General features: G+C 35.9%; 4 protein-coding genes across 12 annotated transcripts in view; 3 read left to right on the top strand and 1 right to left on the bottom strand.

Moving 5' to 3' along the window:
• Positions 1–3: 3 nt before the first annotated feature.
• LOC105688120 (mitochondrial uncoupling protein Bmcp) lies at positions 4–5,293 on the top strand. 4 transcript variants are annotated; one of them, XM_048658843.1, is made up of 11 exons: positions 10–142; positions 545–630; positions 1,359–1,445; positions 1,597–1,744; positions 1,911–2,190; positions 2,274–2,392; positions 2,517–2,577; positions 2,655–2,744; positions 2,818–3,047; positions 3,131–3,254; positions 5,154–5,293. In XM_048658843.1, the coding sequence occupies exons 3-9, from the start codon at positions 1,373–1,375 to the stop codon at positions 2,932–2,934; spliced, it is 888 nt and encodes a 295-aa protein (XP_048514800.1). In that variant the 5' UTR covers positions 10–142; positions 545–630; positions 1,359–1,372; the 3' UTR covers positions 2,935–3,047; positions 3,131–3,254; positions 5,154–5,293. The 4 variants fall into 4 exon arrangements, with proteins under 4 accessions (XP_012259607.1, XP_048514800.1, XP_048514799.1 ...); XM_048658842.1 differs by lacking the exon at positions 10–142 and adding an exon at positions 310–449; XM_012404184.4 differs by lacking the exon at positions 545–630 and having other exon boundaries at positions 4–142.
• LOC105688122 (ER membrane protein complex subunit 5) lies at positions 4,954–5,864 on the bottom strand. Of its 2 annotated transcripts, none has more exons than XM_012404186.4 (3): positions 5,646–5,864; positions 5,452–5,504; positions 4,954–5,352 (listed from the first exon to the last, which is right to left on the bottom strand). In XM_012404186.4, exons 1-3 carry the CDS (start codon positions 5,725–5,727, stop codon positions 5,119–5,121), a joined length of 369 nt encoding a protein of 122 aa, XP_012259609.1. In that variant the 5' UTR covers positions 5,728–5,864; the 3' UTR covers positions 4,954–5,118. The 2 variants fall into 2 exon arrangements, with proteins under 2 accessions (XP_012259609.1, XP_048514802.1); XM_048658845.1 differs by having other exon boundaries at positions 5,624–5,810.
• A 31-nt stretch (positions 5,865–5,895) lies between these two features.
• Positions 5,896–9,256, top strand: LOC105688119 (UDP-glucuronic acid decarboxylase 1). Of its 3 annotated transcripts, none has more exons than XM_012404179.3 (6): positions 5,896–6,037; positions 6,105–6,214; positions 7,082–7,657; positions 7,743–7,856; positions 7,935–8,255; positions 8,352–9,256. In XM_012404179.3, exons 2-6 carry the CDS (start codon positions 6,154–6,156, stop codon positions 8,627–8,629), a joined length of 1,350 nt encoding a protein of 449 aa, XP_012259602.1. In that variant the 5' UTR covers positions 5,896–6,037; positions 6,105–6,153; the 3' UTR covers positions 8,630–9,256. The 3 variants fall into 3 exon arrangements, with proteins under 3 accessions (XP_012259602.1, XP_012259604.1, XP_012259603.1); XM_012404181.4 differs by having other exon boundaries at positions 5,999–6,214; positions 7,935–8,014; positions 8,099–8,255; XM_012404180.4 differs by having other exon boundaries at positions 5,999–6,214.
• A 1,001-nt stretch (positions 9,257–10,257) lies between these two features.
• Positions 10,258–20,798, top strand: part of LOC105688093 (extracellular sulfatase SULF-1 homolog) — a 47,550-nt gene continuing 37,009 nt past the window's right edge. For 2 of the 3 annotated variants that reach the window (XM_048659155.1, XM_048659153.1), the window contains exons 1-11: positions 10,258–10,348; positions 10,490–10,639; positions 10,768–10,898; positions 11,151–13,507; positions 13,663–13,884; positions 14,334–14,564; positions 14,660–14,860; positions 15,799–15,990; positions 17,397–17,556; positions 18,137–18,371; positions 18,614–18,887. The gene's annotated coding sequence lies outside the window, so the exon portion shown is untranslated. The remainder of the gene's footprint in view (positions 10,349–10,489; positions 10,640–10,767; positions 10,899–11,150; positions 13,508–13,662; positions 13,885–14,333; positions 14,565–14,659; positions 14,861–15,798; positions 15,991–17,396; positions 17,557–18,136; positions 18,372–18,613; positions 18,888–20,798) is intronic. The other variant, XM_048659154.1, reaches the window with a different exon arrangement.

The raw sequence follows: 20,798 nt of genomic DNA, 5'->3' as shown, positions 1-20,798 counted from the left end.
AGTGCCTTTTGCTTTTGGCTTTGAAAAGCTCACTTTTATTTCAATTTTTTGGAATTGAAAGTTTAATAAGTCTTCATCGAGTTTTTACGAAGGAAAAATCGATCGAAATCAAACCTGGCTCTTAGCTACAATTTTTCGAAAGGTCTGTCATGCAGCAGCTTCAAAAATCTAAATATAGAACCCATCTTTACCGGGATTCGAATCAATCTCGAACTGAAATCAGTGGAATAATTCGCTATGATTAGAGTGCGTAGATCAAGCTCACTGTATATTTTTCTGTCAGTTTATAGTTTTGCTATTGCTGATTTTCTGACAGTTCTTAAATAAAACTCGCGTGTGAGTTATTGTTGTCTGGAGAATCACGGTGTCTGCTCGTGCTCTTAAACTAGCCAGATTTGCAAATAAAAAGTAAAGTCGCGAACGTGGCTTGGATAGAGATACGTGGATCAGTAGATATTTCCAAATTGTTCGAGATAATCCACCGGGTAGTAGATAATTTTACACATGAATGTTCACATGTGTAACTCACATCTGATATTATCAGGAGTTGTCTGATCGTGTTGGGTACATGCTAAATAATCAGGAGTTTTGATCTACGCTGCGATTATCACCATCGTTCGACAATTAACGGCAAGTAAATGAAAATCATTGACATCCTGGAGATTATAAAGCTATACTTGTAAGCAGGTAAAAGCGTTGCACATGTGTGATTCATGAATCACGATACAGAAGCGTTATCACAAATGATTATAAAATATTTAAAATAACCGAATCAGGTTTCATACAACATTTTTTCTTATCAGCTTAACTCATTGTTCGAAATCTACGACAAACACATTTTCAATAGTGCTGTCGCCGGGTTTTTTGAAGCTGCACGTAGTGTAACCTCGAATTAGGACGTAGAGTTGCTCTGGTATCTCGAACTCATCGTTTCTTGTCATTTATACTCTATTGCTGGTTTATTAATCGTTGTATCTACTTCACCGCGCAAAAACTTAAATCCGCTGACCTATTTCGCAAGACCTCTTGGGGGCCTTCCGGGTGATGCAATAAGTAGCAAATATCCAACTACAGGGGGTCTTGCATTTTTCACTCTCAACGTCAATAACAGAACTACTACGTCTGAAGCTGATAAAACCGTCTCACATTGCGTCTGATATCGAAATTGTTATTAAGCAATTACTCCGTGGTGAGTTCAAACCTTAATCGTTGCATTAAATCCTTCCCCCTCTTTGATATTTACATCAACACTCGGGCCTTTCTTGTTATCATCGATAGGATCTTCATTTGTGTACTGGCTTTCTTCAGAGCATGATGTTCTGATATTCTAATTCAATCTTCTTGACCATTGTTAATAGAAACGTGAACGGGTATGGGAGAAAGAGGCTGGAGAGATTGGAGACCCTTTGTGTATGGGGGACTGGCATCAATTGTTGCCGAATTTGGTAAGTGTGTGTTGTGCATACCTCATTCTCTACCATTTTTCTGGCTAATCCCTTTCAATAATAAATTCCACCAAAGAATCCTACAAGATTGGTTCTCCAAGAGTTCCAAAAGCACTGGCTGGCAGTGATTCATGGAAAAGTTATTTTTCAGGCACATTCCCATTGGACACAACAAAAACTCGCTTACAGGTACAAGGACAAAAACTGGATCAGAAACATGCGTCTCTTAGATATTCTGGCATGACAGATGCATTGGTGCAAATATCAAGACAAGAAGGATACAGAGCTTTATATTCTGGGTGAGTATCCTTATTTTAAATCAAGAATTCAACTTTTAATTACAGCAATGGGAGAGCTGCTTGTAATGGCTTTTTGTTTATTTTCAAAGTTACTTTGTTTAAATTCACATTATAATAATCAAGTCTGATAGAGATTTGTTTTCTCTTTTTCATAAACTTTAAATAGGATAAGCTCGGCTGTACTGAGACAAGCTACATACGGTACAATAAAATTTGGAACCTACTATTCTCTCAAAAAAGCGGCAACTGATAAGTGGGGAACGGATGATCTAGTGGCAATAAATATCGTGTGTGCAGCTGTTGCTGGAGCATTTTCAAGTGCAATAGCTAACCCAACAGATGTAGTAAAAGTTCGTATGCAAGTCAGAGGAGTTGAAGCAAATGTTTCATTGTTCAGTTGCTTTCAAGAAGTTTATCAGAACGAGGGTATTCGAGGTTTGTGGAAGGTAAAAAGAACTTTCTTCATCATTTGAATCATTTCTTGTAAATCATTTAAGAATATTAAATTTTGGTTACTGACATTCCGTAGGGAGTTGGACCAACTGCTCAACGAGCTGCGATAATTGCAGCTGTGGAGCTTCCGATATACGACTGGTGTAAACAGAAATTAATAGGCACAGTTGGTGACAGTGTAGCGAATCACTTTGTGTAAGTTATTAACGATCTCCTTTTGCTTTTCATTATAACTTATCTTTAATTGAATACAGCAACCTAGAGAATGAAGAGAAAAGCCTCAAGTCATGACATTTATCTAAATAAAATGTGCTTTCAGGTCAAGTTTTATCGCCAGTATGGGGAGTGCTGTAGCTTCTACCCCCATAGATGTTGTGAGGGTATGTAGAAAAAAGTACTTGTAATTTTTATGCAACTACAAGTTAGCACTCTGGAATGTTCATAATTTTCATTTTAGACTCGTTTAATGAATCAAAGGCGAGTTCGTTTGGCTTGCGGAGGTCTGTCAGCTAATATTTACGCGGGTAGCATTGATTGTTTTGTTCAGGTACGACATAATGACTTAAAAATAGATGAAAATATCTCTCAAGTCTAAGCTGAGATACATATTCAAATTCCAGACTGTGAAAAATGAAGGCTTCTTCGCCCTGTATAAAGGATTCATACCGACATGGTTTAGAATGGGTCCTTGGAACATAATATTTTTCATTACGTATGAACAGTTGAAACATTACTAATCAAGTGTGAAATGCTCAATACTGGAGTTGTAGCATCTGCACTAGTTCTTCAACTTGATCGTCTTTATAATCATCGTCATCGAAATAAGGTTCCACAAATATTAGAGTGCTTAGTGAGTATATACATATAAATCTTGCGTGAAAAAAACAACCTAAGTTATTTTATCACATCTAATTTTCCGTATCTGATTTTCAGACACAGTTGTGGCGTTGTCTATAGGCGGAGTTCCAAGACACATACTGTTGGTCGTCTGCTTTGTGTAAATAATGTTGAAAGAAATAGCGGACAGCCTGTTCTCTTTTGAAGGAATCTTTGTCTTGTAAGTGATGACTCGCGTCGCTGCAAATTGACTTAGCAAATTGATACACTTGTAGTATTTATTTATTATTATTATATTGACTAAACTTTCCACTAATCGGATGAATTTATTCAGGATAACCGTGAAAAGTCGGATTAACGATCGTTGTTTATCAATTTTCGCCGATCGTCAGGTACAGGGTTGATAGATTATAGTTAGGAATAAAAGAATGCTTTATTACATATCACAACAACCGAAAGTACGGTAGATTTTTATTCAGGACAAATATTATTCCACATAACAATACCAAAATTTTATTAATATTAGAGATGTAATTCTAACAACATTTCGGGCATTTACAGACCTTCGTACTTGAAACTTATGTTCAAATACCTGTTAGAAAAAATTGACTCACTCAAGAAAAAAAGAAAAAACCTTGTAATTCACTGCAAGTACCAAAACTTTTTTAGAGAAATTGAAAGGTTATAGTTATGAGATTTTTAGTTTAGATATAAGGCATTGTTCTGATAAATATATTTGTGTGGCGCAAAGTAAAGAAAGACTAGCTGGCCATATCAAATTCATTTTTAATTGCAGAGTATTAAGTTTTTACTTTTTTTCTAGTAGTTCTGACTCACATTATGGTACCTTTTCGCGTAGAAATGAACAAACTACAAGAATTTGAAATTAATTAACAGTATAGTATTTGATTTTTTTCTCTTTCAGGTAGTACAAATTAGCATAGGAATGCAGAGTGTATAGAGAATCGTGATTAACGTTATTTATTTCTCAAACTCAGGTCTGCGTCAGTAACTACCGAATCAACAAATTGTTGGTAGATTAGTCCAGGGAGTATTAAGGTAGAACTACTTTGATTGTGGTTGCTCATACTTATGAGAAAAATGCTTTTATTTAAGTGGCGTATACTTATTTTTATTTCCCAATTTCGAGGTATGACTGTAGAGGAATATAAAACGAATTTTTTTTTCTCAGTTCGTTTACTATCTTGGCTCTGGTATTCGATAAATGCTGAACCATGACATTGGTAAAGATTGATCAACAATCGAAAATGTTTCGACAGTTACATCAATTCTGAGTTAAAAAATTGTGTAGGTACCAAAGCTGGTCTTTGTGTGTTCTTCGTTTATGGATGGATAATACATTTCTTACACGATATCAATGTTTTGTGGTGTATACCGCAGTGAGCAAACAGAAATTTACAGATCTAATCTTCACGCTAGTCAATGTGAATCTTAAAATCCATAATATTGTTCGTTGCAAAAGTGAGTTAAGCTTTGGACAATTGTCTTTGAAAATATAGTTTTAGTTCATTATTTCTCAGATCTCAAATCAAACCCATTATTTTTAGTGTTGAATTTATTTGCAAACTTAATGTTCATCATAATCCAGCATCAACCATCAGGCTCATCTGGAACTCATATGCGATGTCATTCTTATTTGTGTGTAAAAAGTGTTGCGACAAAAACTTTTATTGTTATTCAGTAGGTGTTTCAGTCTAGCTCCACGATATGTTACTCTTCTTCATTTCTGAACTGCATTTGAAAACGTCCTTGTTTGTATGAAAATTATCACTATAAATTCGAAGAACTGTATTTGAACAGGTAAAACTCCACCTGTGTAATTATTTTCCTGTCCAATTGACATGTGGTTATCACAGAAAAAAAAATAATTCATATATTTTTTAAATGACTCGACTCCATAGGAAACAATGACTTAATTTATTTCAACAATTAGTTTGAATTTTGAGTCACCTTCTCTTGAAATAATTACAAATGATAAATGCGACAAGTAATGGTGATGGCAAACAAGAAAAGGATGGCTCTGAAATGCTTTACAAGGAATATACAATAAATAAACTGAATTATTAATTCATTAGCAGCAAATCTTCCTCCATTGCAGATTTCTGGGTCTGTGGTAAATACTGAGGTGATAGGGATCTACCACGATGATTGAAAATTTGGAAAGATGGTAAATTACGCAGTGTTTCCCACGATTTGCTTTCCAAGTCAACGGCAGCTCGTATCTCTTTGAAGTCACCAGCGATGTACATCACCGCATACATTACAATAAAAAGACTAACGATACCCTGAGTTAAAATCTGTAAGAGGATCGATGAATCGGCTTATTAAAATTTACAGGAATTTCACTGAACGCAGGTATCATGCATCGGTAAAATATACATATAATTCAGACTCACATCGATGGGTAAAGTTATGAATTCTTGCTCCGTTATACGTAGGTACGATCGATCTGGAAATAAAACAATTATTTTACTGGTTAGATATAGAACAGAAAGATAATTAGCGAATGTGTCGTTCGTATAATAATAATTAATTCTGTTTCAGTCCCTGTATATTATGGTTATTTACCTAGCTGAAATGAACCACTTACGTTGAGCTGCTGAGTATGCCGCATGAAACAGCGAGATGAAACCCGTAATTAAAATTATTTTATGAAACGTAGTAGCACCCATCTTCGTTGACAATAAATACCTCTTTAATTGTTAGTGAAAAACTGTTTGTAAACTGATGATTTCTCAAAATTGATAGGTTAATGCTGCGGTTCAACACGGACTACAGAGAAGCAGTCAGATGATACGATTGCAAACCGTAGAAGATCATTAACGAACCTAGCGACCGATGGCTCAACGACGTGATGCACATGGTCACATGGGGGATGGTTTTTTGTGATCACAGCTTTTATAGGAAATGTAAAAACATTTCAACATTTGCTGCCAGTTGCTCTAGTGCGCGCAATGAACGTACACTGGACAGCGAGCTATGGTGCGGTATGATGAGTTGTAATCATAATTGTAAAATAAAATAACTAGTGCACGTTGGATTTTTGCAGTATATTATGTGATGAATGAAACTGGAGACAACATGTGAATTTAACAAGGATGGTGATCACGCAACGTAAGATGAAACAGGCCGTATTTTTCATCATCTCTATCATATTAGGTAAGCTTGGAGAAAAATTAGATTACCTTATTTATTGTAACATATCATCGGCTTGAATTACTATTTGAAATTAATCATACTGTAAAACCAGCATCTGGTATTGTTCGAAGGCTTATAATGAAATTTTCAATATTCAGTCTCATTTTATCCTTTGTTCTCATTTGAATTGTTTCATATTTTTCAACAATTAATTACCACCTTGTGTCAATTGTCATCCAAACTAGCACATAAAAAGTATAATACAAAGTCATGTTAAAAAATGATCTGTCAATATGGGCAGCTGTTCAAACATTTAAGAGGATCATAACTTTCATTTGACTTTAATGCAACCAATTATATTCATATTCTGTAACCACCAAGTTTACGCTCAAGTCTTAATTCCATTTCAATTAGTTTTTTGAAAATAATGATGAGACGCAGTTCTCAGATGCATGGAATACATACCAAACCTTCACATCCTTCCTTATCTGTTTACATCCTTCTGTAATCTTCAAGCACTCTGGTTTTAACAAGAAAGATTTGAACAGGTATAATTGCTACATGCTATCATACAAAGCAATGACAAAGCAAATTATCTATTTTCAACAACTTAGTAGCTTGATATTCTCATTTAGATAGTAAATCTTATCATTCTTCTAAGTACACACAACTTATTTGAAACATAGTATCGAATGTACTCTCTACTTTCACATAATGAACCCCTTTGTGAATAAAAATAAACTACTTTTTGTTGACCATTATTTAACCATTGCTTTAGATAATAATTCTAATTCTTGGGTGGTAAATGTACAATTATTTAAAATTACATGTGATTGATAACGCAAAGCCACCAGTTCATTGGTATCCTATAATGTGATATGTTTACAGTTTTAGGTTTCTATAAGGGCTGGGCAAAAACAGAAGAAGACCAACCTTATCAGAACAAAAATCTCCATGTTATTAAGCGAGATGATAACAATTTGAATGAGATTGACAAACTGTTAGAGACGGAAAATGATGCACCTTATGTCGAAATAAATGATCTTCATGAAGCAAAGACTCGGATTCGAGATTTGGAAAATAAACTTCATCTAATAGAAGCTAAGATCGAGAGCAGAGTTCCCAAAAACTTTCCTGTGGTCAAGTTTCTCAACTATAAAAACAGGAAGAGAATTTTAGTCACTGGTGGAGCTGGTTTTGTTGGTTCTCATCTAGTTGATCGCTTAATGTTAGCTGGACATGAGGTTATTGTTGCAGACAATTTTTTTACTGGTAGAAAGAGAAATGTCGAACATTGGGTTGGCCATGAAAATTTTGAACTTGTACATCATGACATTGTCAGACCTCTGTACCTCGAGGTGGACGAAATTTATCATCTCGCAAGTCCTGCAAGTCCCCCACACTACATGCATAATCCTGTTAAAACAATCAAAACAAATACCATTGGTACCATTAACATGTTGGGTTAGTACAAAACTTTTTCATAAAAATAGTCAAAATCGTTGTCATTGTTTTTGCTGACTAGCTTTGTGTTCATTTTTTATTGCAGGCCTAGCTAAAAGAGTTGGTGCTAGAGTTCTCATTGCAAGCACATCAGAAGTTTATGGAGATCCTGATGAACATCCTCAGGCAGAAACGTATTGGGGCCACGTCAATCCCATCGGTAATTCATGGAGTAAAAATAAAAAAATATTCAAAATTCTACCATTTTTAATTACTTAGATATATTTATTATATTCAGGACCCAGAGCTTGTTATGACGAGGGCAAGCGTGTTGCTGAGACATTGAGTTATGCATACATGCGACAAGAGGGTATTTCGGTGCGAGTTGCTCGTATTTTCAACACTTTTGGCCCCAGAATGCATATGAATGATGGGAGAGTAGTATCTAATTTCATTCTACAGGCCTTGCAGAATGACTCGATCACCATTTATGGAAATGGAAAACAGACCAGATCATTTCAATACGTTTCCGACCTGGTTGATGGGCTTGTTACCCTTATGGCTTCGAATTACACCTTGCCTGTGAACATAGGCAATCCTGTCGAACACACCATAGAAGGTGAGTTACACGATTGTTGATAATTGACGTTAATCCTCTGATTACGAATTACCAATAAGTGTGATCGATTAATGTGCGAATTCTTACTGATTTCAGAGTTCGCGTCAATAATAAAGGAGCTAGTCGGAGGAACGAGTAAAATAGTAGAGCTTGCGGCGGTGGAAGATGATCCGCAAAGGCGAAAACCGGACATTACTAGAGCAAAAGAATACTTAAATTGGGAGCCAAAGGTCCCGTTATCCGAGGGTCTGAAACAGACAGTAGCTTATTTTAGGAAAGAATTGCAAAGGACGAAACACTCGCAGAAGGGTAATTCGGAAATAAACACCAAAGTATCGTTCAAAAACGATCATGACATAATCGAGCAATTGTAAATACGTATAGATGTATAAAATAATGACACATTAAGAAAAATAACGAATGGTGGTGCGACAGCCATTGACTATCAATGTGAAAAGTGATGGTGGGGTTCATGTCATGTCAGATTTTAGGTCGCTAGAATCAAACCATCATGTGCCAAATACCTCTCCATGCAAAAAGATGCGTATTGACTTTTTCAAAAAATCAAGCCATCAATATTTCCCGATATTTTTAACGAAATAAAAGATGGAGAGTTCAGCCCTTGAAATTTATAAATTAGTTGAAAATGATAGTGTTTGAAATGTCATTGATTTCTATTTTATAGTGAGACTTTATTTACCGATTTAACGAATGCTATTAATTTAACAAAGTCGCAAGACTATCATTTCCACAAAGAAATGATTGTGTTATAAATGGTTGTTGTTTTTCTTGTTCTTATTTCGTCTGCAGGAACAAGGGTGTAAATTTTTGATGATATTTATTATAGTAGTTCCGTAGCGAGTGCGTTAGATTATTTGTAATTGTAATTATGATTTGTAAATTAAATTGATATACAATTGAATATATAGGTAATATTGAATAATAAGACTTGTAATATATTGTATACTATGTAATGTAATAAATAGCGCAAGTATCGAACAGTTTGGATTTGAATGCGTTATTCAATGGACGCGCCCTTTGTTTCAAAGTTAATTCGAAAGCTTTCCGAAGAGCAGTGGTGGAATCGAACGAACCGTACTTCATTTGTTTGAAAATTATTCTGGAATTGTGAACTGTGCGAACCACACTGGTGCGAGCACGTCCAGCCACGTCTGTAAAGTTCCATATAAATCAAGTTATTCTCAAAACTGTCTTTAATTGATCTTAATAAATACGTTGCAGATGGAGTGGAGAATGAAGGATGGATTCCGGGGTAAGCATTGTTCGATATTTTATTCTGGCTTATTTCGAGCTGAGGCCGAGGCGACTTTGCTGATCAGAAAAATATCGTATGAATAATTATAAACAATATTTAGAGGTAACGATTCGTTATAAAGAACCATAAAATGAAAATTGGTCATGAAAATTTATTTATTATTCTCGAACAAATTCGAGAAAAAACCGTTAATAAATCGGAGTGAACAAAACACGGCCGAGGGTTTAGTTGCTCCAAGTGCTCACAGCAGTGGCGTTATTCGCTCGCTGGACTTATTGTCAGTACCGATCGGTCAATTACGTGTAACCTGCTGCTGATTCAACATTAACCGTATCCAGTTATATCAAGAGCTAAACGTTGCAATAATCAGTCGAAGAATTTATTCAATAATACTCAAAAAAGATCTCAACTAACTGAGTGAAAAATAATTTCATATGAAGTCCAAGTTTTTGGAGGTCCCGGGTCGCTGTTTCCAACAGGATTCGACTTGTTGCTCCCCCATGAACGTCTCTGCCAATCCCTGCAGTTGATTCGAATTGCATACTTTGAAAAATGGTGAGTTGTAATTTCACTCTTTTTTCAATAATTACAATGCCATAATCAGAGATTCCAGAACGTTCGGGTTATTTTGCCTCGATTTGATTCGTCGTTTAAAACAATTGTGCGTTTAAACTGGTTCGACAATGATTGGCCGGCCGGCAGAGTCATTTGTTTCTACGACGGTTAGAATTATTCGAAATTTATTACGCAATAATTTTTGTATATCCGGAATTTATCACGCTTTGACGAGAACAAGAGGTCCTAGAGTTGTTTTTCGGTTAGTTGCTTAGGTTTTAAGATACGGGCAAGTGATTTTATTGTGAATACGATCACAGTATTCTACGGATTTCGTATCATTAACAATTTTAATTAAAATTACGATATTTATTCGTATTATACTATGAATTACAATTTACAGAGCGATCGTAGCTACAAACATAAGTATCTACACAAAGTACTCAGGTAACGCAACCTGCATGGACAATTCAGAGGAGGATCTGAATTATATATCAGTGATCTGCAAGCTACTTGGAATCGGATCTCAGCTCTCCGAGATCGAAAATTCATGGTTAGTTGAAAATCAAATAACTATTTGTAATTGCATCGTGGACTTGACCCTATGAAGGTCGATATTTATTTTCTTTTCATTTTTCTGTGGAACCACGACATTTATTTCTATTTTATTGTGAATTACAGTGCACTCAGCGACTGCAACCATTCAAACACATCTGTACAGCTAACGCAACCTGCATGTACGATGATACAGAGAGGGACCCAGCGCAGCCATTTGAAATCAGATCTTCGATCCTCGGACTTAGCAGAATATAGTGAGTTGAAAATTCAATATTCATCTCATTCCTTTCAACTCCACCATTTCTCTCTCCTGTGTGTTTGATGCATTCTATTATAAAAATGTTATCCTACATAAAGCAAGAAACTCTCTTCATCCGACTATTCATTGATCATCGACATGCAGTGAAAAATTTAGGTAATCTTAATTTTTAGTCCCCATTTGTTTCCTCTTTTAAAAAAATTTGTGCCATCCATAAATGTGTGTCTCTTTCTTGTCATCTGTACAGATCCTCTTGAGAGCACCAATCCTCGTGGGAGCACCAATCCTTGTGGGAGCAGCATCCTGAATTTTTATCCTACGATCGAGCTACTATGTACGTACTACGACATTTCCAATACTCTATACATCTATAGCCATCAGGGAGGCAGAGCTACTCTAGTTAACATCCGAGACCTCCAACTCTGGGAACCGACTTGGGTCTGGTCTTGGTACTAGCAACGAGGGGGTGAGTCCCTAGGCTTCCTTAACTTCTTTGTCAGTTCACGCAATGGTGGAAGCTGGCATTGCAGTCGTACTTTTTAATAACCCTTCTTACTTTTGTTTTCTAATACTATGTGGGGTGGCGGTAATTTACATTTTAAAATAATTTTATTAGCGCAGGTAATTGTAGGGTTGGTTGTTGTAGAGAAAAGCGTACCTGCACCCTGTAGAGTAAACAATATAAAATCCTCTCACAAAATCAATCATTCCATTATTCATTACAATCAGTCAGATTTGTTTATTTGAAATAAAACTAAACTTTTATAAACTTTTAAAGCAAGAGTGTGCAGCTCAACAGCAACGGTAAAGACCATCGTTTGATCGACTACGTGTTTCCAAGTTTATTTTAATAATTCTTGGTGATTGATCTCGTTTACGTTGATGACTGGTCAGTAGATTTTATAAGTTTTATCTGTTAAGTCTGCGCATAGCAGATTAACGAGAACTAGGATATCTAATGTTATAAGAGATTTTCTTCCCTTACACATATTCTTCAAGCCCTTAACTTGTTCTTGCTAAAAATGGATAGACATGAGAAAAATCAAAGTCATTCTTTATTAAACCTATTTTTGAAGCTTCTACTGAAATTATGAAAGCTGCTAAAATCATGCAAAGGTTCTCAAATATTGAGATATTTTGGCTGATCAAAACACACACCTTTTCAAAATTCAATAAATTAAGGCTCCGGTCGAGGCATGGGCAGCCCGTATATTTGTACACACAACAGGTTTTCTGTTTAAATTTTTTTTACAAACCATGGGTAAGTTTTTGAACGAGATACCACGGCAATGAATGTGAGACGTGCTAGATTGTGGCCACGCCACAAATTTATAACGATGAAACCCTCGTTCCTTTCCATTTCCCATGTAGATTAGTATGGAAGAACGCGATCAGAAATTGCATTTCTTCCATTCTTATTAGCAGAAAAATTCCAAGTCGACGCTGCTCGCGCGCGATCCTCAGCGCGAAGACGAGGAATCGCATGATTTGTTCTGCATATTATTCGTGTACGTCCCTAGGGGTCCTAAGTATTCTGTAAAACAAAATAATCATCGTGACTTGCCATCTTGCAAGGCGCTTTAACAAATTGTCTGATATTGGTGTTAGGAATATGTATTGAAAGATTTACTTTCATGAAATTAGACAACGAAAATAATCAAGACCTGGCGCTGCAGCGGCGCGCAGTCTCGGCATTTATAAACATACATCTCAACGCTTTTTGCGTTTTCAACAAAACCTCCGAAAAATTGTAAGAAAGCAAGTTCTCTCGAACCTATTTGAACCTAACTCTCACGCGATTAGTTTTTGCTTTCTGATTCCAGAAATTCAATTTTCTTCTGACTTCTGAACGGATTTTACGCGAAGAGAGCCATTTATTCATAATTGATGATGTGGTATCGGCTACGGCGAAGGTTGAAAATCAATCGATCACAATCAGTATTCGACGATGACAACGAAGCCCAAATTCTTCATCGTTTCATCTGTTGTTTTTTATTTCTATTTTTTATATTTCATCGATTGATATGCTATTCATATTGTTCAGTGTGGATCTGACGAATGAAAGATGCGATGAAAGGAAGAAACGTCTCCACACCAATAAACGACTCATTCGAAGAACTCGATGATGCAATGACTGGAATGGAGAACATTTTTTGTAAGATCATCTCAGAGATGATCTGCAGGCTACATCGTCTCAGATTATCGCACTCTGTACGAACAATGTGCATCCTGCTATATGCATTCCTCTTGCTAGATGAGATGAGAATGAATTGAGCTCATGAGGATCAGCAGTTGGTGTCGGTGTCGGATAAAATGAAGACTGGAGACCCAACCAACTTTGTTTCTTCAAAGGGGCGATCATTGAGCGTAATGGGTGACGCGTGGGCCTTGACAGGGCGCGCGTGGTCGTAGCATCTCGAAGACCCCGGCGACGCGACGTTTCTAAAACTATAATAACTCCATCCGGGATACCACAGCGCCTTCGGCATTACCATGATGAAGATACCACGATAAAAGGAGACCATTATTTAATCATAACCAGCATTATCTCCCCCGGTTAACAATCTAAAAATATGTCTTTTATCGGATATCCTATTATAACACGTAAGTTTTTCTAGGTCGTTGTTTGAATTCAATAGATTTTTTCGGATCATATTTCTTCCTTTCTCACTCATCATTAGGAAAAGATCTTCGCGGAAATTCTATTCGGGCACGTTTAATTAGTTCTTGAATTGTAATAAAAATTTTATGATTTTCAGTTTTTGGTCTTCAGCTGTAAAAGACATTAATATGAAATGGATCAAAAGAGAAAATCGCTAAAAGAGAAGAGTATGAGGATATACAAAACAGGAAGAGGAAAGTTATTGCCAAGTTTCTGTTGGATTCGCAGTATAAAATTCTTAAAGTTTGCTTCTATGGAGCTTTAAAAGACTTCTCGTCAAATGCATCTGAATTAAAGTGCAGTTGATACATAAAAATCGGTAGGTATTAGCATACATGTATATGCACTAAACCCCATACGTGTCCGTATATTTACCTCGCTTTAAATTCTGCGTTCGGCATTCATTTGCTATTCAAAAACAGATCTGAAATCTCGCTCTATTTAAAATCCGAATCGCTGTCAGGGAGAAGTGAAGTTTTATTTCATCTTCTCTAAGCGTTTTGGAAATTCACGTAAGAGCAACTCAAACATTTTTTAATAAGATTGTAAGATCGTCGGTCATGCGATATTCTTTTCTTTTTTTTGTTGAAAAAAATAAAAACAAACAAACCAGTAAAATAAAGAAATATAAACTTTTGATGACGTACAGACCGAATCTCTATGAGGTGAATATACGACATTTTCATAACCACATCGTACTCGCACTGCATGCATATAGTGCTAAAAACGTGACATTTATTGTACGTATGACATTAATATGATTCACAGTGCATAATTCTATGGTCAGCATAATCGTCATATCCTGGAACCGCGGTATATTGTGTTTATGTTCGGTCGTTCGGAGTTGATTAAACAGGTGCGACGCATCCCTATAGTTACTGACGTTAACACTGTACAAATATGTAGCCTGTGTAATGTGCAGTATTATGACCGTAACGTGGGCCATGGAAATCAACGGTAGCCTCCCCATAAAACCAATGGGTTATCCATACTATACGTGTACATATACTGCAATGTTATTCTGTATATTTTCATAGTCATAGGGTGGCCATATTTCGATATTCATGTCTTTCATTTTTTGTTCCCCAATATAGACTACTACCAATAGACTCAGAGTCCAGAATTTCGAATATACGTTTGCACTGGGATCAGATACATAGATGGTCTACGGATCATATACGTGCTGCTCTACATATATGGAGCAGCGAGAAGTAATAACGTCGCTGACAGGTATATAAAAGCTCTGTCAAGTCCTCAGAGGCAGGCGAACTCGCCCGCCAACTGAATTCTATAAGGTAATTTTTAATATCCCGCTACTTGCATGGGTATCATAGGAGTATTTGAATATCATGAAAAATGCGGTATAATAACAGCAGGTGGATAATATCGTAAATTATAATACGTGTTTTTAGTACTGCAGGGTGTGAATTGATATAATAATATTCCTGGGGGATTGGATTTTTATTTTTTTCGCTGCATATAGCATAACGCCAAGTTTCGCGGTGTAGATAGATGAAAACCTCATTTAATCGTGGCTCAAGGTGTAAGAGTATATGTACACGTATAAACACCAGACCGCCGGTATAATGCAGAGGCCAGGTTATTTGTATTTTATTTTATTCGTTCTTTGAAACCCGCGGGCAAAACGGTCGTCTGCATCGTAAATGTAATCCTGAGATGGAAACGTAGACTTCAAAGACTGGATGTTTGTTTGCCAGTAACTATACCTAGAATATTAGATGTACCTTTGCTACTAGTCTCGTTGCTGCTGCTGCGGATGCGAATTAAGAACACTGGCGTTAATGAGCGGTGGAATAATCAACGACGTCGCGTCGCGTCGTGGCGGTGCCACCCCGAAAGCCGGCATGCAGGTTCTTTATTTTATTCATTTGTGTCTCCATTCAATCGGTTCTTTTTTCTCTTCCCCTGTCAGCTCATATTTTCGTCATCTTAATACACTTTATTAATCGGCGACTGACACCACGGGTTTAAAATAATTCAGATCTCTTGGAGATTTCTTTCTGCATATTCTTTCTTTCACATTCCATTTTATTCGTCCATTTTTTTCTTTTACATTCAATTTTTTTTTCTGGATTCTTGCAGGGCTAGAAAATAATCGAAATAAAGCACCATATATTTTTGATAATCTAGATCTGTGAGGACAATTTAGTTTGATTGATTTTTTGTTTTCCTAGAGATTGAAATATACATATGTAGAAGCTGTACCTTGTAGGTCGACGTCAGAAACTCCAGGTGGTCTGCAAACGATCGCTTGTCAGCTGATTCAGCATTTAAACGTCTAGAAGGGTCGACTGGAAGAAGCCAAGCTGTCTAGGAATAAAAACAAAAGGAGGAAAAGATAAGAAGAAGACGAAAAAAAGAACGGATAGTTTTCTCTCAGACAACGAACTGGTACTGTATATAGGTATGTACTCTATGTATACTTATACACAGCTATTCCAAAACTCCGTCTGCAACCACCGAGCCCCATAGCTACCCTGCAGAACAACGAACAACGCGAATCTCATTGTTGATTTCGAGAAAAATCTGAAGTTTTGAAAAAAATCAAGGTGATAACTTCAAAGATCAAGGGACAGGATCATTACACTCTCTTTTCTCTTATCTTTTTTACTTTCTTGTCCTTTGAGCAGACGGACCTTTTACCTTTTTAGATTTTCTTTGCTGCCTTTGACTTGTATTTTCATTTTCATTTTTATTTTTGTTCTTATTTTATGGCGAACTTTTTCATGCATATCTTTTGATACCTGAAGCAAACCTGTGTAGAGTTGATGAAAAAAAATTTTTTACGACTTCACATCATACAATTGAAAGTTTCAAGTTCTTCAATTAATTATTTTAATTTTTCAATAATAATTACTCAGGGGTTATAAAAATATGTCGCATTCGGTTCAAAGCGTTTCAAATAGTTGAAATAAAGTTGTAAACTTTTATACGAGCTGGTAGTAAAATTCTAATTGCAATAAATATAACAGCTTTTCAGTTAATTATTTTCATCTTTCTAATCAACTTCACTTCTACTAAAGCTTTTCCAGCTTTTGCCAGGATTATAAAAAGTTCATGCCGATAGTTGACCTCAGTGAAACAATTAGAGGAATAATGGGATTCGTGAAATTAATCAACTAAGCGCTCGACGCGATAAAAATGCTTCTTTGCTATTAAATCATATTGTTATTTACATTGTTTTTATTATTTTATCTTATTTCGTCATATCTCTATTCTCAAGGTCCGAAAAAATATAGAAATATCAGACACGTCTTGATCCTGCCCCCTTATGTATGACTTATAAAAATATATATACAGTCTCCTGTACATAACAGTCATGATAGGATCACATAAAACAAACCTACCCGTATATACCTTTATATACCTGTGTCTATACCGATAGCTACGTGATCCGAATATTATTTCACTGTAAAAATTCTCTGCAACTCTGACGTAGGTACTCCCTCGTATTTCTTTATAAACTGTCGGCTCAATGGGATCTACTGTAATATATAATTCGAACTTATGTAGGTTATACACCATAAAAGGGCCCCCATAGGATTTAAAAGATCGGAAAAAGAACTCTAAATGTTGAACTAGTTTCTATAAATGGTGCGGTGATTTTTATAAATTTGGGACTACAGTTTCCCTTTTTCGTGATTAGATAGAAGTGGTGGGGAAATCAATTTTTTTTTTCATTTTTCACCTCGATTCGTTTCACAGAAAATAATCTGTGTATTTTTAATTCGTGCTAATTTTTTTTTGTATGCACACGTAATGTTAGTAAAAACAAATTCAATGATAAATAAAAAGCTTTTTCTTTTCCAGGGATTTTCAAGTTCTTGGATATTGAACGACGACGATATTATCCTGAGAAACTGAGCTCATTCGAAATTCATGTGCAGTGTGAATGAAATCACTTCCGGTACGGTTTTTGGAAAAGGTTTATAGTATAAATAAATCGGTTCATCGAATAATGTATGTGCAGGTATGTATATAAATATTGTACACGCTCAAAATTTATTTACGTTCACATAAGCGCGTCGCCGTGTTCTTCGTCTTGTACATTATGCATGACGAAGTGTAAGTAGGTATAGCAGTTGAAAAGTTGGAAGGCCCTTGAAGAACGGCAAGATACGGACAACAAGCGTTCGCCTATGTGCCATGCAGATACCTATGCGGGACGCTTGACACACTTCTTCTTATGTTTTCTATCTTTTTCCCTTTTTTTCATTTCTATTTTTATTTTATTTTTTCGACATGGGTATACTTATTTATCACTTTTCTATTTTTCCCTTTTTTCTACCATGCGATACACGTCTCCGTCGCGCGGAAAGTGCCACTTTGGAAGATCTCGGATGATATTTGCCAGCAGACAAGAGCCTCCGAGATATTATCCCGGATATTATGTAGACATAGCCGCTAACAATTTTTAAACTTTTTAAACTTTGAGACTGTCGATTGTGATATAATTAAATAAGGCAGCTCATCGTTTGCTCATTGTATTTAGTGTACTCGAATTTAATTATGTCATTGTAAAATTTTAAATAAAAATTGTGTAATTTCAGGTCCTCAGACGCGAACGACTTGAGGAGGGAATCGATACGGAGAATAATCTACACGTAGATCGAGCGACAGTCCTTGATCGAAAATAAACGATATCCGGGACCCTGGTATCCCCAGGGGGATTAAGAACGGTATGCAGTCTTTTTTTTTATCATGGAAACGAATCTGAAAGCGGAAGTTGATTCAAATGTATGGACCCTCTTCGATCGTAATCAATTATACTTATCTCTTCTCCAGGTAAATGTCAATTTCATTCTTAGATGGACAGAAATTTTCACTTTCATTCGTTGCAGGGCGAAAACAAAATATGAATTTACAAACTACCAAAAATAATCTGCCGGTTACTTTCTTTCCTTTTTTTTTTCCGTTTTCCTTGATAAATTAATACATTTTCATAATATTACCTCTATCGATCATCAAATCGATAAATAGAAAAGCAAATTCCGATCAATTACAACCCTAATACTGAAAATTTTCAGGATAAACTTATGGTGAGGGAAAAAAACAGACTCCTGACATCGGTGGAAACTGGTTATAATAAACTGCAGTCACATTGTTCGGCTCTGCCTACATATGTACGTACGTGGACGTTCGCGGGATGTGGACTTTGCAGAGGATGGACGACTTCATGGTTCTGCAAATATAGATTTTATGCGCGGAGAGAAATCAAACAAGAAAAATGAAAGAAAAAGGGTTGTATTCCGCTGCCGTTGCACAAGAGGACGTTGTTTACATTCAGACGAAGAAGTTCAGGTAATGTTATATATCTATATGTGTTCTTGGAAAGAAGAAGTATTATAGGTATGAGGTAAAAAAAATTTTAAAAAACTAAATGAAAAATAACTGGAAAGATTTCGTGCATTGTGCAAGAATTTCTCTTTTCGATCTTCTTGGTACTATCTGATTTGAATTTTTTTTTCTTTAACCGTCAAGACTTTAAACATTACGGGCTACGTTTTATTGCCAATGATGGGGAAAAAATTACTTCTTATCACGAACGTAAAATTTGTCGAAAAAAGAATATAAGATAAGTAGGAAAGTGTTTTTGGAATGCAGGCCGTAAAAACTGATAATTTTTAACTGGAAAATGGAGTTATGCGATTTTAATAGATTTCGTGACTCATGTGACGTGAATTTTCAAGGTATTTCAGTAATTTTCATAGGACCGCGCGATACACGAAGTAATTAAATACTCGTCAGATTAAGTTGCTTATTTCGCGTATGCCTAATATCGTTTCGGTGTTACCGGATATTAGAAAGTATTTTCATTTCCGCCCCCTTATATCGCGCCACTATATTATAGGCGAGAAGAAACAAGAACGGAAAATTAACAGAAGATCGCTCGAGAGATTTGAAAGTAATTTATATTGATTCTTTTTTTGTCGTTAGCCATCGAATTTGGTTGATAGGTGACGTGAAGTTTATACATATCATAATATCATCTCATCTGAAAATCGCTGTATAATAATTCAAAAAGATTCGGAATTCAGGTTTCGTTGTTATGCTTATGAGCCACAGATATATTCCTATACGAAAATAGCCATGGTTACGAAACACGTGCGTCTAAAGAGATAGACGACCTGGTTGCATCGTTCGAATTTGCCTGGAAATTCTTTTTTCTTGAAAAACACTCTATAACAATGTTGAGTTATTGAAATCTATATCGCATAAGTATAATATGCGAGTCTTATCTGATGATTGGTACAGAACAAAAATTTGCTGAAGTTCACCGAAAGTTTTACCCAAAAGCTCGACGATATTCTTCCACTCGGAATTATAAATCGTTTCGATTTCCCCTCGATTTCTGGAATATTCGTGAGGATCGGGAGTAGAATTTTTAGAAAATTTTAAAACTGGACCGATTTTTTTGCAGGAAAAATGAAAGTCTCGTGGGATCTTTTAGAATCACATTCTGTTTCTCAAACACTTTTCACCGAAGGGTTGATAACCTCGGAGAAAACGACCTCAAGGATTCATTCCCCCAACCAAACGCAACCAACGGCGATTTAACTTGGCTTATATTGCGATACCTCTGTGTCCGTGTTCGTGCAAATCCTCATGGTTGGGTTGGGTTCAGTTTATAACTTGGAATATAGATATCAGATTTGGGATATGGTATACGCGAATCGCGATTGCCAAAATTTACAAAGCAGTTTTATCAGCTCTTTTTAGAATTTGTAGAATCTAGATTGCGAGCTTCTCTTCTCTTCTTCCCTTTTGCTTTGCGGTGAGAATGACTGATTTTTTTTATGCTCCTTTTATCGTATGCTTTTTAAATTTCAAATCATCCTTTGGGACTTTTTTTCTTATTTTTCTTTCAACTTTACATTCCTCAGTTTCTGGAGAGTAAAATAATTTTATCGTTTCGAATAAATGTTTTCCTCAACGCGTTTTCGTTCTAATTGTCTACCTATTCGCCTAGTAATTCCTTGATTAACTGATTTTATATCCAGCTTAAATCAAATTCGTTGCTAATTCGTGCACAATATGTGCTACATAAAGATGGATTATATCAAGTGAAATTTCCTGAAAATTGTGCTGTAGAGGAAGGAAGGATGAAAGGGTTGAAGGTTTGATGCCGAGAATTCACGCATACCGATTTTCATTGTTAGTTTCCATATCGCAATACAGTGAGTAATATTCAATACACCTTCACTCTCCTGT

The sequence above is a fragment of the Athalia rosae genome, chromosome 7 (genome assembly GCF_917208135.1).
Source record: "Athalia rosae chromosome 7, iyAthRosa1.1, whole genome shotgun sequence".
In the NCBI taxonomy this organism is placed as follows: Eukaryota; Metazoa; Arthropoda; class Insecta; order Hymenoptera; family Athaliidae; genus Athalia; species Athalia rosae.
This window is presented reverse-complemented; position numbering and strand designations above follow the sequence as displayed.